Source organism: Schistocerca americana, chromosome 2 (genome assembly GCF_021461395.2).
Source record: "Schistocerca americana isolate TAMUIC-IGC-003095 chromosome 2, iqSchAmer2.1, whole genome shotgun sequence".
NCBI classification, from domain to species: domain Eukaryota; kingdom Metazoa; phylum Arthropoda; class Insecta; order Orthoptera; family Acrididae; genus Schistocerca; species Schistocerca americana.
Genome location: NC_060120.1, coordinates 1,105,445,257 through 1,105,462,994, shown reverse-complemented (window position 1 = coordinate 1,105,462,994; position 17,738 = coordinate 1,105,445,257). Strand labels below are relative to the sequence as shown.

The following is a 17,738-nucleotide window of genomic DNA, read 5'->3' as shown; positions in this document are numbered from 1 at the left end:
GGCAACGTATGGGCATATGAGAAAAGAAATATGCAAGTCTTCTTCGAAGAACAACAGGTACCACTGATTCCCTAGCCTGTCCTTTTACCTCACATATCAGCCATCGAATACGTCAGGGATATCGTCGGTCGGCAATATGTTCGTTCAGGTCCTCTCACAGCCATAGTTGATGCATTGTGGATACGCCTACAAATTGTGTAGCAAAGTATTCCCCAGCGGCATATTTAGGCACTCATTGATTCCATGCCACGAAGTCTAGTGGCTCTGATTATACCATTTGGTGACATGTTCCATACTGAATTTCCGCATTCGATACACAGTTCTGCAATGCTGATCGTTTGTGTGTCACATCCCTAATTGGTGAAATAAATTTCATTGTGATCACATGTCTCGATCAAGGTGTTTCAGTTTTGCCAAGCAGTAGTGTAAAACATCAGTAAAAGTTTAGCTAAGCGCTAGCTATACTCTCATAGTTTTTGACATTTGCTAGTAACACAAGAAAAGACATTAAGTATTGAAAGTACATCCACTACTGAACCTCTTCGAACCTAGAGTCATTGGGCATATTCAGTTGCACTGAGAATAGCACTGAACGGCGAAATAGTTTAGAGATTTCACTAGAAACACGTCTGAGTGCACTTCCTACAAGCCAAGTTTACTAGAAGTGCTATCATCTATTTGCGTGGAGTGTGGAAGAAATTGCCATTTACGCTCATTTGCTGTGCATTTTTCGGCTCTAATTGCATTTTTATTTTTGATATGATCGCCTTTTTTCCCTTTTCTTGTTATTTATTCTATTAGGAGCATGCTCTCATAGTCTACAACTTAAACCAGTTAAAAGTGGAAAGCATAGAAAAGATGGACTTCAAGGGAAATAAACATTCGTATAGCAGTGGTCTCGATTACTTTTGGCTATCTGAACGAATTTCCAAAAACAATCTTCTGATTTGTCTGAAAGTGCAGGTGTACAGTCATTGTACACTTCCTATTAGCGTAAGAACAAACAGAAAGCCGATAGTCTGTGTACTCGTCATGCTGTCCTGTTAGGTTGCACACGGCTACAGGTGCACACAGAGAACGCTGGTGAGCCTATTAGTCAGGGTGTGGCAGTCCCATTGCAAGTAAAACGTGACGTGCCCCGGCTGCTCTGCCGTCTTCCTCACACTATTTTAAAGAATCTACTCTGTAAACAAAACATTTATTTTTACGTTACTTGTAGTGTTACAAGTTTGGCTTCACTATGAAATGTCCATCGTTTCGTTCTTGTTCATAATTATTCTGATATTTCCCAATCATTAACACACTGCGCGAAGTTCGAAGGTGTTGCAAAGAAAAGTAGGGATCCATATGAATTTGAGTTTGGTGCATATTACACCATCGTTGCTGTGTATGAAATTTAGCTAAATACTGAATTTTTCTCTAAACCTGGGAGGAGATGAATATCTGCCTCCAGTCTCTAAAAATGGATTGTGTGTAGTGCGTTCACTTAGGCCATGTGTGCTCACGCGACAAATATTCGCTACATTCCTCGTATCTTCTAAATAATTCGTGATATCGAAAAGAGATTCTGGCAAATAATAGCATTCAAAGAACAGAGTTTTTAGCCATGTGTTCAACTTAGAGAACTTTCTTATCTGCGTTAATATACTAGTAACTACAGATTTTTTCAACCGTGTAACGTAATTTTTCAAATATCATCGATAGGCTGTGGTAGGTAAGTGGAGAAATTACAGGTTTATTTTTTCATGTGAATGTGCATTTTTGGAAACTATTGAGCTGACGTGCCCAAAGGTTCTCGCTTAATAAATCTCTGTTCCAGTATTCTGTTGCATCTGCAAGTGCATTAGCACGTTAGTGAGGTGTCGCTATGTAAACTCCGCTTTCTTTCGGAAAAGAAGCAAATTTTAACGTGGCAGACAGAGATATGTAGATATAACTCAAAAAACTGATCAAATTACTCACTCTTTCTGCTGTAATTTCGGTATAGTTCTGTAACCCCGCGTATTTTTGATGATGAGCAGTGTGGGTTAAAGCTTACTACAAGATTTTATTTTTATATCTTAATTACAAGATAAACATGAAAACAATTCACAGCGTACAGCGCCCACCCTTTTGTTCCTATCCCCTATCCAAGTGAATTGCTGAACCGGTTTGCCTCGAATTTTTTGTGACGCGTTAAATATACAATGTATTTTCATCTTTATCAATAGTTGGAGGTGACTCACAAAAGGAATTAACTGTAAAACTTTTATCTATCACGGATGTCGAATTAACTGTGTTTAATGAATAGAACTGTGCCCTGTTTCGGCTTCAGTATAATAGTGCTTGTCGACACATCATATTTTGTAGTTGTGAATGTGTGTACTCTGATATCTTTGACTAACTAATACATATTTGAGGTCAGTATGTTTAAGCCTTCACTTATAGTATGAGAAAGATAGTAAGTATGTTATTCGGTATGAATTTCTTCATATTTCTCAAATCATTTAGGTGCAGAAAGGAAACACTTGGTATGTTTCAGTACCAGTTGCTAATTATTAAAAACATACTATTTTGCAGGATTGCGCTGTAACTGCGGAAAACGGAGCAATTTGCTTGCGCTGGACCTGTTAAGGATTTTTAGTTTCAGAGAAGCATCATCGATGGTGAATTTTGAGTAACACCTACATTTCCCTTGCTGTCACGTGGAACTTTACTGTTTTTAGCAAAACAAAGTAGAGTTTACGCAATGTCATCTCACTAACACGACGACGTAGTTGCAATTGTGATAGAATCCCGAAGCAATGATTTAGTAGATGAGGAACTGAGGACATATCAGGTCAATAGCTCATAAAAATGCATGTCCTCGGTATAAAAATAAATATGTAATTTCTTCACTTCTCTTGTTGAAAAGCCACGCTAATTCCATTTCACCCTTAAAAATTACACTATCCCATTGAAAATAATCTGTAGTTACTCATATATCGTGGTGATTAGTAAAGTTCCGCATATTAACCACATCTAAAACTACTCTGCACCGTGCGTGTTATTGTATGCCAAAATATTGTTTCGGTGCCTTGAACTGTTAGAAGGCACGAGGGAAGTGGTGTATATTTCATGCTCATCCACATACAATCAGAAGTGAACATATGAATATGGATATGGTTTATCTATATATAATCCATATACATTGGAGGCAGATATTGAACTCCTCCCAAGTTTAAAGAAAAATATTACCTAAATTTCATATGCAGCAGTATATAGTTCAATATGTATCAAACCCAAATTCTTTGCGATTTTTATTTTTCATTGCACACGATTGGAATTTCGTGCTGTGATGTACGTAATCCACAAATATGACAGTAAATATGACCTTTAAAGAAAAGACAAGCAGTTCGTCAGAAAACTGATGTATGAAGCGATAAGTAACTAAAAAATCAAAAATTTCATATAATAGTTTCTGTAATATTCTTTGAGAAATATACACGGTATTTCGATGGAATAGTCTAATGAAAGTTAGGCTAATAACATTAAAACATCCTCCTTTTAAATTGTTTCTCAGATGATATGTCCAGACATTTACACACCTGATCAAAAGTATGATTACAGTGCTGTGTTCTGCCCAGTAGATGGCATCAGAGGTGGACCCACTGGTGTCAAAGGAGGCGGCGAATATCGTGTCAGTAGAGAGGCGGGAACAGCATTATGAGGAAGTAAGGAGAGCTCAGACTTGGAACATGGACTAGTCATTGAATGTCGCCTAACACCCGAGCCTCCAGATCTCAGTCACGCGGTCGGTACCAAACGTTGTATGTCGATAGAACGTACGCCAAAACACCGATTTAGAACCTGCTCTGTGCTGTCGCCCAGTGGAAGATGCGTAAACGGCAATTAAAAGTAACACCAGAACTACCGAGCACAGGAAAAGCGTAATTGTGAGAGATTACTTCGTAGATATCAGGTGGGTAAGTCGTTAGCGCCTGCGACCGTCGTACCAAGAGTCACGCGTTCAAACCCAATTGATAAAAAATTATTTTTTAATTGCTTACGCGTGATGCTGTTGCATGGGAGAACATTTTCCTGCCACGTAAAAGGACTTTTCGGAGAATGGAGCAATGTTCTTTTGGCAGTCTGCTTTCGCTTCGTTAGTTGAACGTTACGTAGTTACTATCGATCTCATTATTTTGTTTACTTTTACTGCTACTGCTACTACTACGACTATTACTACTACTACTAGTACTACTGTTACTTCCGTATGTGTGTTCTTTATTTTTCTGTTCGGATTATATAGTCTGTGACACTACAAGTGTGCTCTACAGAATTACTGCTTTCAAAGAAACGACAAGAAAGCAGACTGCCAAGACAACATTGGTGTAAACTCCAAGCAGCCCTTTTAGTACCATGAACATTTTGTCCCATATAACACTTTCACGCGTAATACAGTAAAATATATTGTCGTCATTGGGGTTGTTACCAACGAACGATGATATAACGCTCCACCAATTTTCTCACGGAAACTATATGTATTAGTTACTCACAGTTATGATTTTATTGTGCTCCATAAATCTGGTGTAACTGTCAGTTAACGTTTACGCCAGTTCTGCTGGACGCCAGCACATACTACGAAGTAAATCTGAGCTTTGGTTGACACTCTATCGACGTACGACGTTTGGTACCGATCTAAGCGTCTGACATAAGGAGGTTTGGGTGAAAGTAACAGATCCCTCACAAACACATTTCAATCCTTCTAAAGCTACCCAAGTCGACTGTTAGTGATGTGACTGTGAAGTGGAACACGAAGTGGTAACTACAGATAAATCAAAATTTGGCAAACTTCATACAGATTCCTGGCATTGCCCTGATGTGACTGGTGGCATGTTGAATGCGATCCATTAATTCGTCTTCGTTTCTAGGTGATTCACGTCCGAATGGGTGAACCAGAACGTTAAAGAATCCCCACAGGAAAAAGTCCGGTGGCGTGAGGCCTGGTGATGGCTGCGGTCATACCCTACGAGGACTTCTGCCAATTACCTGGCCGTCGGAGAGTTCATTTAAATATCCGCCCACAGGACGACTGTTTTGGGCGGGCGCTCCACCATGCTGCAACTACATGCATAGCTGTATGTCCAGGGAAACATCTTTCAGCAGGCCGGGTAGAGTTTCTTGCAAAAAGTGAAGATAATTTGCCCCAGTAAGTTGATGAGGTAGACGGACCGGCCCAATCAGATGGTCACCCACAATGCCTGCCCAAATGTTGAGCGAAAATCGTTCCTGGTGCCCGTGAACGTACGTGACTCAGGATTTCCCATTGCTGAGTAACAAACGTTCCGAGTATTGTAAAGGCCATCTCGATGGAAAGTGCACTCGTCAGTAAAGAACACTATGGCGGGTAAGTCGAATTATCGTGCAACACGTCGCAGAAACCACCTGCAAAATCTTAGCCTGTGTTCATAGTCCGCCACAGTATTTAGGTCTTGGACAGGGGGGAAACTAAATGGTTGCTGCCGTCATCCTTCAAAACCTCCCAGACTAACCGATGGGTGACCCAATGTCATGTCCAACCACTCGAGTACTTGTCGTAGGCGCTTCCTCGAAGCGCTCCACAGCAGTTTCTTCAAATGTACCATCCTCTCGTATTCGAGGTCTTCCAGCATCACCATGAGATCACGCTAACGAGCCTGTTTCGCCAAGTTGCTGATGAATTGCTGTTAACGCTTGTGAGTGTGGGTGGCATCTTGCTGTTTACCGTTCCTCAGACAACCGTCAAGATTCATGCGCACTGCCATCGGCTAGTCCATAAACAAAAACCATATCTCATTGTTCTTCAAACGAATACTGTACCGCCATACTTACTGACGAAATCGCAGGTGACGCGTGTATGGCCCGAAGCAAAGATTACATGTGAATGCCTCTGACGTGAGGTAGAGACAGACAGCAAGACCTATGCGACACGTGTGCGTATCACGTTGGGGCAGTGACGTTTGTGTGTGTTACCCGACAACCATAGCACTGCCCGTCAACCGACGAACGTCAACAGGGCAATCCCACGGCCAATCGGAGAGCGTGGCACCAAGTTTCCGTAGTTTAAAAATAGTGCGTTGTCGACCTACACAACGTTAGTAATTTTGGTTCCTACTGCCATCAGCCATCCAGGTTTAAAATTTGGTGACACAATTTTTTTCCTCCATATATTAGAAAACATTGGTTGTAGAGAAAACTTTAGTAGTGAGTTAGGTATCAGCATTTTACCCCCTCCTGTCATCCATCGAGTTTTAACCCTAAGGTCAACTAACTGTTAACATACCGAAACGTCAGCAAGGATTTTGAAATACTTTGCTTCAAAGCTCTGTGTTGTCGTTTGACGTTAAATTCTCCACTTTTCGAAGTAAGGGTCCCAGCAATCTTTTGTACTTCATCAGATGGAAATCTGTAACAAATTTTGAGATTACGTGAAAGCAAGTTATGAAGCTGAACAGAAAAATGATAGACCTTGTAATTAATGTTTCATAAATCTGCGCGTGTATTCTTACAGGACTGATATACACTGACAGAAAAAAAATCGTATCACCAAGAAGGAACTGTTCGGCATAAACAAAAGTCGGTACGCGTTTTTCTACATTTGAGAGCACCTGTGTGAGAATACAAATGAGGTTTGCATTAAATACACGCTGTAACAGTCGTGAGTGTTTGTTACCTGTAAGACTGGACATGGTGAGTTGATGTTAGTCTAGAATGCCTTTAAGGCAACAAAGTCACCATTATCAATATTTCACTGAGTTTGAACGAGGCCTTGTAATAGGGCTACGAGAAGCTGGATGTTGCTTCCGCGATCCTGCAAAAAGACTTGGCAGGAATGTACAGGGTGTTTTTATTGCCGTTTCAAATATACCGGTCATTTTTGAAACACCCTGTAACAATGAACATAATTGCTGGCATTAATGGTCACAAAAATGTTCAGTCTCTAGAAGGCAGGGCTGCGGACGGCCAGGTGGCATTACCGAGACTATCGCATGGCTCTGGCATATCGTACAGCATCTGCAGCAGCAATTTGAGGAACAGTTGGCACCACCGTGACACATCGAAGCGTTAGAAATCGGTTACTTCGAGGACGGATCCGAGCCAGAAGTCCCGTAGTGTGCATACCACTGACCCTTATCCAACGTTATTTGGGGTGGGTGGGGGGGGGGGGGGATTTCAGTGGTTTCAAGCAAGAACTCATTGGAGGGCAGGATGAAAGTAAGTTGCGTTTCGTAATGAAGGCTGGTTCTGCCTCAGTGCCAGTGATGGCCGTGTGTTGGTTTGAAGGGGGCCTGTTGACGGCCTGCTACCAACATGCCTACGTGCCAAATAAACTGGACCAACACCTGGAGTTCTGTTCTGGAGTACAATTTCGTATGGCAGCAGATGCACTCTCATGTTTATCCCACACACCCTGATTGCAAAACCGTGCGCCAGTCAGGTGATCCGACCTGTTGTGGTGCCATTTATGAAAAACAATCCAGAGGATGTTTTCTGACAGGAAAACGGTCGCCCGCATACTACTGTTGTAACCCAAGACGGTCTACAAAGTGTCGTCATGCTGGCCTTTCCCTGCTCATTCATCAGATCTGTATCCAATCGAGCGCCGGCCGGAGTGGCCGTGCGGTTAAAGGCGCTGCAGTCTGGAACCGCAAGACCGCTACGGTCGCAGGTTCGAATCCTGCCTCGGGCATTGATGTGTGTGATGTCCTTAGGTTAGTTAGGTTTCACTAGTTCTAAGTTCTAGGGGACTAATGACCTCAGCAATTGAGTCCCATAGTGCTCAGAGCCATTTTGAACCAATCGAGCACGTACGGGACACCACTGGGCAACAGCTCAAGCGTCATCCAAAACCGGCATTAACCATTCCTGTTTTGACCAGCCAAGTGCAATTCGCGTGTGACTCCATCCCACAAACTGACATCCGGCATCTGTACAACACAATTCATGCACGTCTGCTAGCTTACATTCAACATTCTCGCGGTTACGCCAGTTATTTATGTACCATCATTTCACATTTGCAAATGGCTTATCACTCGCGTAAATTAACCTACGGTCTTCCAACGTTAATCGCTTAAATATGTTAAGTACATAAATTTGTTCCCGAAATTTTCTTACTTTACATTATTTTTTGCTGTTGCGACCTTTTTCATCAATCTACAATAATCGTTGTCATTCATTTCAAAAATGTGTTCGCACCTTTTTTCGTATTTTCGAAACAACTTTATCTGTGGAGCATAATATTACTTTCTGTGACATACGTTTCGGTGCAACTAACGGCTGCACACTATTTCACCGTTGTCATAAAGTAATCTTTAGTGAAGAAACTACAATTGTAGGTAAAATAAATTGAAGTGGCCTGCAGATGGATGCCACAACCAGTCGGTCGAGTTAGACGTCATGCGCGGCGTTGTACATCGTCCGTAGTCTACCCAACAACGCCACGCACGACTCATTGTCACTTACTAATCTCACGCTCTAACATGAGAGTGTTAGAGTCACAGCATCCACATTTCTGACGATATGATCCTGTTGTCCCTGCCGCCGTTGGATAAGCAGCTGAGCAGCAAGTCGTATACTCCTAGCTCACTCATTTGTTACTTAGTTCAATTCTTAATTTCTTTGCGTGTTTTTGGTACTTGCATTGTTTAATTCGTAAATTTCGGGCGTATTATAGTATTTGAGAGTTGTAGCATCGCGTTTTAGTACCTGAATAGTGTAAATTCGCGTATTCGTTTGTCTTCTGTTTTTGTTTTGAACGGCCAGTGTCGGATGGTCACAGTCAGTGTGCTCCCTGCCGCCGTTGGATAAGCAGCTGCAGCAGCAAGCCGTATACTCCTAGCTCACTCATTTGTTACATAGTTCAATTCTTAATTTCTTTGCGTGTTTTTGGTACTTGCATTGTTTAATTCATAAATTTCGGGCGTATTATAGTATTTGAGAGTTGTAGCATCGCGTTTTAGTACCTGAATAGTGTAAATTCGCGTATTCGTTTGTCTTCTGTTTTTGTTTTGAACGGCCAGTGTCGGTTGGTCACAGTCAGTGTGCTCCCTGCCGCCGTTGGATAAGCAGCTGCAGCAGCAAGTCGTATACTCCTAGCTCACTCATTTGTTACATAGTTCAATTCTTAATTTCTTTGCGTGTTTTTGGTACTTGCATTGTTTAATTCGTAAATTTCGGGCGTATTATAGTATTTGAGAGTGTAGCATCGCGTTTTAGTACCTGAATAGTGTAAATTCGCGTAGTCTCCTTCCGCCGCCGAGCAGTGTCAGCAGTGCGCAAGTAGCAGCATTACTGCATTTACTAGGCAATCTTGTATTTTAATAACCGTTTAAATTTTGTCGATTTGTTTGCGCTCTCTGTAGATTAGTTCAGACGTTCTTTGCAAAACAGTTTTTGGCATGGATAGGGACTGCAACTGCTGTGTTCGGATGCAGGCTGAGTTGGCATCCCTTCGCTCCCAGCTTCAGGCAGTGTTGGCTTCGGTCACACAGCTTGAGGCTGTTGCCAATGGGCATCACTGTGGGGGTCCGGATGGGGTTTTGTCGGGGACGGCCAGCTCGTCCCACGCATCCCCTGATCGGACTACGACTGTGGTTGCCCGGGATACTGCCCGCATTGAGGCTGATCCCTCAACTGTGGTAGAGTGGGAGGTCGTCTCAAGGTGTGGCAGGGGGCGAAAGACATTCCGGAGGACTGAACGGAAGGCCTCTCCAGTTTGTCTGACGAACTGGTTTCAGGCTCTGTCTCAGGCTGACACTGATCTTCGGCCTGACATGGCTGCTTGTCCTGTTCCAGAGGTTGCCCCTCAGTCTGCAAGATCCGGGCGGTCGCAGAGGGTGGGCTTACTGGTAGTTGGGAGCTCCAACGTCAAGCGCGTAATGAGGCCCCTTAGGGATATGGCAGCAAAAGAGGGGAAGAAAACCAATGTGCACTCCGCGTGCATACCGGGGGGAGTCATTCCAGATGTGGAAAGGGTCCTTCCGGATGCCATGAAGGGTACAGGGTGCACCCATCTGCAGGTGGTCGCTCATGTCGGCACCAATAATGTGTGTCGCTATGGATCGGAGGAAATCCTCTCTGGCTTCCGGCGGCTATCTGATTTGGTGAAGACTGCCAGTCTCGCTAGCGGGATGAAAGCAGAGCTCACCATCTGCAGCATCGTCGACAGGACTGACTGCGGACCTTTGGTACAGAGCCGAGTGGAGGGTCTGAATCAGAGGCTGAGACGGTTCTGCGACCGTGTGGGCTGCAGATTCCTCGACTTGCGCCATAGGGTGGTGGGGTTTCGGGTTCCGCTGGATAGGTCAGGAGTCCACTACACCCAACAAGCGGCTACACGGGTAGCAGGGGTTGTATGGCGTGGGCTGGGCGGTTTTTTAGGTTAGATGGCCTTGGGCAAGTACAGAAAGGGCAACAGCCTCAACGGGTGCGGGGCAAAGTCAGGACATGCGGGGACCAAGCAGCAATCGGTATTGTAATTGTCAACTGTCGAAGCTGCGTTGGTAAAGTACCAGAACTTCAAGCGCTGATAGAATGCACCGAAGCTGAAATCGTTATAGGTACAGAAAGCTGGCTTAAGCCAGAGATAAATTCTGCCGAAATTTTTACAAAGGTACAGACGGTGTTTAGAAAGGATAGATTGCATGCAACCGGTGGTGGAGTGTTCGTCGCTGTTAGTAGTAGTTTATCCTGTAGTGAAGTAGAAGTGGATAGTTCCTGTGAATTATTATGGGTGGAGGTTACACTCAACGACCGAACTAGGTTAATAATTGGCTCCTTTTACCGACCTCCCGACTCAGCAGCATTAGTGGCAGAACAACTGAGAGAAAATTTGGAATACATTTCACATAAATTTTCTCAGCATGTTATAGTCTTAGGTGGAGATTTCAATTTACCAGATATAGACTGGGACACTCAGATGTTTAGGACGGGTGGTAGGGACAGAGCATCAAGTGACATTATACTGAGTGCACTATCCGAAAATTACCTCGAGCAATTAAACAGAGAACCGACTCGTGGAGATAACATCTTGGACCTACTGATAACAAACAGACCCGAACTTTTCGACTCTGTATGTACAGAACAGGGAATCAGTGGTCATAAGGCCGTTGCAGCATCCCTGAATATGGAAGTTAATAGGAATATAAAAAAAGGGAGGAAGGTTTATCTGTTTAGCAAGAGTAATAGAAGGCAGATTTCAGACTACCTAACAGATCAAAACGAAAATTTCTGTTCCGACACTGACAATGTTGAGTGTTTATGGAAAAAGTTCAAGGCAATCGTAAAATGCGTTTTAGGCAGGTACGTGCCGAGTAAAACTGTGAGGGACGGGAAAAACCCACCGTGGTACAACAACAAAGTTAGGAAACTACTGCGAAAGCAAAGAGAGCTCCACTCCAAGTTTAAACGCAGCCAAAACCTCTCAGACAAACAGAAGCTAAACGATGTCAAAGTTAGCGTAAGCAGGGCTATGCGTGAAGCGTTCAGTGAATTCGAAAGTAAAATTCTATGTACCGACTTGACAGAAAATCCTAGGAAGTTCTGGTCTTACGTTAAATCAGTAAGTGGCTCGAAACAGCATATCCAGACACTACGGGATGATGATGGCATTGAAACAGAGGATGACACGCGTAAAGCTGAAGTACTAAACACCTTTTTCCAAAGCTGTTTCACAGAGCAAGATCGCACTGCAGTTCCTTCTCTAAATCCTCGCACAAACGAAAAAATGGCTGACATCGAAATAAGTGTCCAAGGAATAGAAAAGGAACTGGAATCACTCAATAGAGGAAAGTTCACTGGACCTGACGGGATACCAATTCGATTCTACACAGAGTACGCGAAAGAACTTGCCCCCCTTCTAACAGCCGTGTACCGCAAGTCTCTAGAGGAACGGAGGGTTCCAAATGATTGGGAAAGAGCACAGATAGTCCCAGTCTTCAAGAAGGGTCGTCGAGCAGATGCGCAAAACTATAGACCTATATCTCTGACGTCGATCTCTTGTAGAATTTTAGAACATGTTTTTTGCTCAAGTATCATGTCGTTTTTGGAAACCCAGAATCTACTATGTAGGAATCAACATGGATTCCGGAAACAGCGATCGTGTGAGACCCAACTCGCTTTATTTGTTCATGAGACCCAGAAAATATTAGATACAGGCTCCCAGGTAGATGCTATTTTTCTTGACTTCCGGAAGGCGTTCGATACAGTTCCGCACTGTCGCCTGATAAACCAAGTAAGAGCCTACGGAATATCAGACCAGCTGTGTGGCTGGATTGAAGAGTTTTTAGCACACAGAACACAGCATGTTGTTATCAATGGAGAGACGTCTACAGACGTTAAAGTAACCTCTGGCGTGCCACAGGGGAGTGTTATGGGACCATTGCTTTTCACAATATATATAAATGACCTAGTAGATAGTGTCGGAAGTTCCATGCGGCTTTTCGCGGATGATGCTGTAGTATACAGAGAAGTTGCAGCATTAGAAAATTGTAGCGAAATGCAGGAAGATCTGCAGCGGATAGGCACTTGGTTCAGGGAGTGGCAACTGACCCTTAACATAGACAAATGTAATGTATTGCGAATACATAGAAAGAAGGATCCTTTATTGTATGATTATATGATAGCGGAACAAACACTGGTAGCAGTTACTTCTGTAAAATATCTGGGAGTATGCGTGCGGAACGATTTGAAGTGGAATGATCATATAAAATTAATTGTTGGTAAGGCGGGTACCAGGTTGAGATTCATTGGGAGAGTGCTTAGAAAATGTAGTCCATCAACAAAGGAGGTGGCTTACAAAACACTCGTTCGACATATACTTGAGTATTGCTCATCAGTGTGGGATCCGTACCAGATCGGTTTGACGGAGGAGATAGAGAAGATCCAAAGAAGAGCGGCGCGTTTCGTCACAGGGTTATTTGGTAACCGTGATAGCGTTACGGAGATGTTTAATAAACTCAAGTGGCAGACTCTGCAAGAGAGGCGCTCTGCATCGCGGTGTAGCTTGCTCGCCAGGTTTCGAGAGGGTGCGTTTCCGGATGAGGTATCGAATATATTGCTACCCCCTACTTATACCTCCCGAGGAGATCACGAATGTAAAATTAGAGAGATTAGAGCGCGCACGGAGGCTTTCAGACAGTCGTTCTTCCCGCGAACCATACGCGACTGGAACAGGAAAGGGAGGTAATGTCGGTGGCACGTAAAGTGCCCTCCGCCACACACCGTTGGGTGGCTTGCGGAGTATAAATGTAGATGTAGATGTAGAAGCAACGGCGCGCTTCTGAGCAGCAAACAGATGTGTGACGTCGTTAGCGGTGACTTCCTGCATAGGCTGCACGATAAATACGGGCCCCACAAAGAACTTGTGACGTCACACTACTCGCCTTATCCGCCATACTAAGCGAATGCTTCGTGCAAGGCTCAAGGGAAATCAGTATGTCAGTGAAAACGTACCCACTATAAATCTCAGCTTCACCGTGTGTTATCCAGAAGCTGCATGCATTTAAATGCACAGTTAATAATTATTAAACTTGTGTGCAATACTTACTGGTTCCCCGTAAAGACTGCTGCTGGCATTCATAAGAATTGCAGTGGGACGTGCTGTGATTTGCTCTCCGCCGCCTGTACTTCTCGTGGGCCTCGTTCCTGCAGTAATGACGTCACAGTCGCGTTGATTAGGCACGTTTCGCTCACTTGATCGGATGCCAGGCAGCAGCCCAGCTATGATCTCTTGATCCATTACGTCGACATAATTCGGCTCATTAAAAATTCAAGAAAAATGTAAAAATTCTAACTGCAAGGCAGGTGCTGATATCACCGAACAATCAGTTTAATAAGTCTACGCTAGAAAATGCTGATGCGAATTATTTACTGAAGAATGGGAAGACTGATAGAAACCGACTTCGGGGAAGATCAGTTTGTGTTCTTGGGAAATGAAGGATTACGCGACGTAACGCCGATTCTACAGAACAGTTTAGCGGATGATTTAGAAAGTGATGGTCGTGATGAGGTCCCATACTCCGAAGAGCGTAGGGGGCGATGCGGGAGACCCGCACCGCTCTACTAGGCAAGGTCCTAGTGGAGGTGGTTTGCCATTGCCTTCCTCCGTCCGTAATGGCGATGAATGATGATGGACACACAACCCGGGACCCCTTCGTGGGAGGCGGTAACGCTACCGCTATGGTCCGGAGGCGGACTTCAGGATGTAAACAGTGGTTAAGGAGGCAGTTACACCGGTTTTGAACCTGTGTTCGATGTTGTTAAATTTGCACATTGAGCAAGCGGTAAAGGAAACTATGGAAAAATGTGGTAAAGAAATTTAAATGGAGGGAAGAGAGACCAAACCTTAAGGTTTGCCAATGACCATATAATTTTGCAAAGGATTCAAATGAAGAGAATAACGGAATGGATAGTGTTGTAAGGTGAAAAACTAGGGAAATAGAAAAGAGTCCTATTAAATCAAATTATGTTGGGGGAATTAGACTAGGAAATGAGACACTGCAAGAAGTGGATGAGTTCTGCTATTTGGGTACGAAACTAACTCACAATGGAAGAAGGAGGGAGCATCTAAAATTCAGATTAGCAAAAGGAAGAACAACGAAATGTGAAAATGAGAAATTTGTTAACACCAAATATAAATTCAAGTGTTAGGAATTGTTTTCTGAAAGCACTTGTCTGTTACCTGAATTAAAGCTTTGTAAGGGAGTGAAGCATTGGTGATAAACAGTTCAGACAAGAAGAGACTAAAACCTTTTCAAATGTAGCATTAATAAAGAATGTTGAACATGAATGCGTACTTCAATGTTGAAATCATATAAATAATTAAGAGGTAGTGAATAAAACAGGGCAGATAACAAAAAAGTTGTGGCATAATTTGACTAAAAGATGCTAACGTGTGATAGGACCCACCCTTAGGCATCAAACTGATAATGGATGAAAGTGTGATGACTAAGAATTGCAGATGAAGATAAATGCATGACTACACGAAGCAGGTACAAATGTATGTACACTGCTGTAGTTATGCAGAGTTGAACAGGCTTGCACAGAATCGACTAACGTGGATATCTGCGTCAAACCAGTCTTCGGACTGAAGCTCACAATAACGAAATGAAATAAATTTTACGCAAGACTTGGAGGATGAACAATCCCCACTGATTGGCTAGTTTTAAACGCGCTTCTGTGGTCCAGAGAATGAGATTTTTGGGCATTTGCAATTTCTAGCACTTACCTGCCGTGCTCCAAAGTGTATGGACATGAACTCCACGCTGTCTGAGGACTCAGTGGTTCGGTTTAGCGGTTACTTCTCGAGTTTCGTTGATAATGCTGCATGAGTAAATATATCCACTCAGTGGTATATACAATACTTGGTCCAGTCACATTAACGTGACGACCTATGAAATGTCTCAATAATCACCTTTTGCAGCGCTAATCGCCGTGAAACGACCAGGAAGAGTGTGAATGGGGTTCTGGAAGTTACAGACAGGGATGTGGAGCCACGACGTGGCTAGTTGCGCTAGGGTTCTCGATTGAGGCTCTATGGTGCTAACGGCCCTATCGAGGTCGTCCCGCAGTTTCTCGACTGGGTTTAAATTCGTAGAGTTTCGTAGTAACGGAAGCACAGTAGACTCGTCCCGGTGTCTTCGAACTACGGACAACACTGCGAGCCGTGTGACACTTTGCATTGTCCTGCTGGTAGATGCCATCATGCCAAGGAAAATCTAAACTGTATGTAGGGGTGTACATGGTCCCCAATTATAGATGCGTGCTTGTGCTGATCCACTGCGCCTTCCAGGATGACGAGATCAGCCAGTGAATGCCACAGAAACATTAACCTACCCATAAAACTCCCTTCTCCGACCCGCACGCTTCCAATGATTGGTACAGGGCCTACGCACCAACAGCCATGTGTCCGATGGACAATAAAACCTGATTCGTATGTAGTCGTCTGTCGCCATTTAGTGGACGTCCAGCTGCAGTATTGTCCTGTAAATTCCAGCAATCAATAATGGTGCGTGAATCAGGCCCTGCTGTGGAGGCCCATACGCAGTAATGTTCACTGAACAGTTGTTAAGGATACACAGTTGACAGCCCCTTGCTTCACCTGGGCAGTCGGTTGCTCAACAGTTCCACACGTATTCACCTGTACACAACCCCTAGACGTCGTGAATACCTGTCATCTACGGCTTGTGATCCACAACAAGTGCCTCTGAGTCGCTTTTGTGTACCGCCATTTTACCATGCACGGTATATTTTAACCACAGTGGTAGAGAAACATCATACAAACAGCCATTTCGGAAATGCCTCCACCCTTGGCCCTAAAGCCAATGCTCATGCCTTCTCGGACGTGAAGTAAATTACTTCGTTACCACAGTATGACGACGACTGCACTGATTTCCGCATCTTCCCCAATACGTTTTATGTACCCTCCACTGCTAGTGCTGCCTCCTGCCGTCATTGAATGGTTATTGCTTGTAGATATCGAATACAGTTGATTGTAATGTTAACGTGACTGGGCCAAGTATGTCTCAGGAAGTTGCAAAGTATGACACGAGTTGTGTACTACTGTTGATGGCACCGACATTTATTGTAATTTTCCGGTCCATTTGCTATACGTGTAAGTGTTGTTCATTTGAAATGCACGCCAGCGCTACTCCTTTTGGCCGTGCCCCATTGGCGATCTTATATCATAAAGCAGTCACGTTCCTTCTCTATGAAGTGGTAACGCATCACGACGGGCCTATGGTTCACCCCCAACAACAAGCATGTCCTTAATACTGTACCAACAACTTTTATTTCACTCTTATGACTTTTACATTCAATACTATAATTAATGTATTCATTTATGTTGTTAGTCTCTGCAGTTTGACCAATTATATGCGACCTCTCAGTCAGATTGCGACAAATGTGTTGAGTTCGCTGGAGAAGCCGAGAACGTGTCGTGTCTCCTACATCAGTAGACGCCACTAGTAGCATTCTTGACGTCATGTATTGGTCTCCTGAGGCACTCTTCGGGTTTGGGATCCTGTAAAAAATAGCAAATGTTAACTCCCTCCCCGTTAAAGCAAATACAGGCAACTCATAAACGTTCATACAAGGTATTGTTCGTGAAAGTGCTGAATGTTTCACAACACAGTACTTCCAACAGAAAAATATCACATGAAACACATAATTAATGCATCGCATACACGATCTGATCAAAAGTGCCCAGGCACCTATTAGTGTACATCAACATGGGGTGTGTCAACCCTTCGCCATTACGACGTATTGAACTCTGCTGGGTATACTTTCAGTGAGGTGTCTGATAGCCAAAAGACCCGCCAACATGAATAGAGAGGACGGGTACAAGCTTCCGAGGTCTTGGCTGCCTCCAATAGCAGGGCTACGGAGCGGCGGCAGAGCCGTGGCGGCCCATGCAGACACGCGGAGAGCCGCAGTAGTGGTCGCGAGCACACAAAGCAGTGGCACGCCGCAGCCGGCTTCTGGACAGCATGGAAACAGTGTGACGTCACAGCCATCACCTGTTCGCTATTCGTCCATCTCCTCCAATGGGGTGGATTAATATAAAGACCAATAGAAAACAGCTATTTCAGCCAATGACAGATAATAAAGAAACACCAATAAAGCATACCTTTCACCCCTCCTCCTCCTCCTTTTACAGCCAATCAAGTAACGACACGGTTTTCTCGTGCTGCTATTTAAGGAACCAAGTGTGTTCATTTAGCAGTTAACGTAAGGCCCTG

The 17,738-nt window shown here is 43.8% G+C and overlaps 1 protein-coding gene across 1 annotated transcript in view; it reads right to left on the bottom strand.

Moving 5' to 3' along the window:
* Positions 1–16,770: 16,770 nt before the first annotated feature.
* The window catches only part of LOC124595678 (gamma-interferon-inducible lysosomal thiol reductase-like), a 105,060-nt gene continuing 104,092 nt past the window's right edge, over positions 16,771–17,738 (bottom strand). The window contains exon 6 of the mRNA XM_047134537.1: positions 16,771–17,020. Within this exon, the coding sequence (XP_046990493.1) occupies positions 16,949–17,020 (72 nt within the window). The 3' untranslated portion in view covers positions 16,771–16,948. The remainder of the gene's footprint in view (positions 17,021–17,738) is intronic.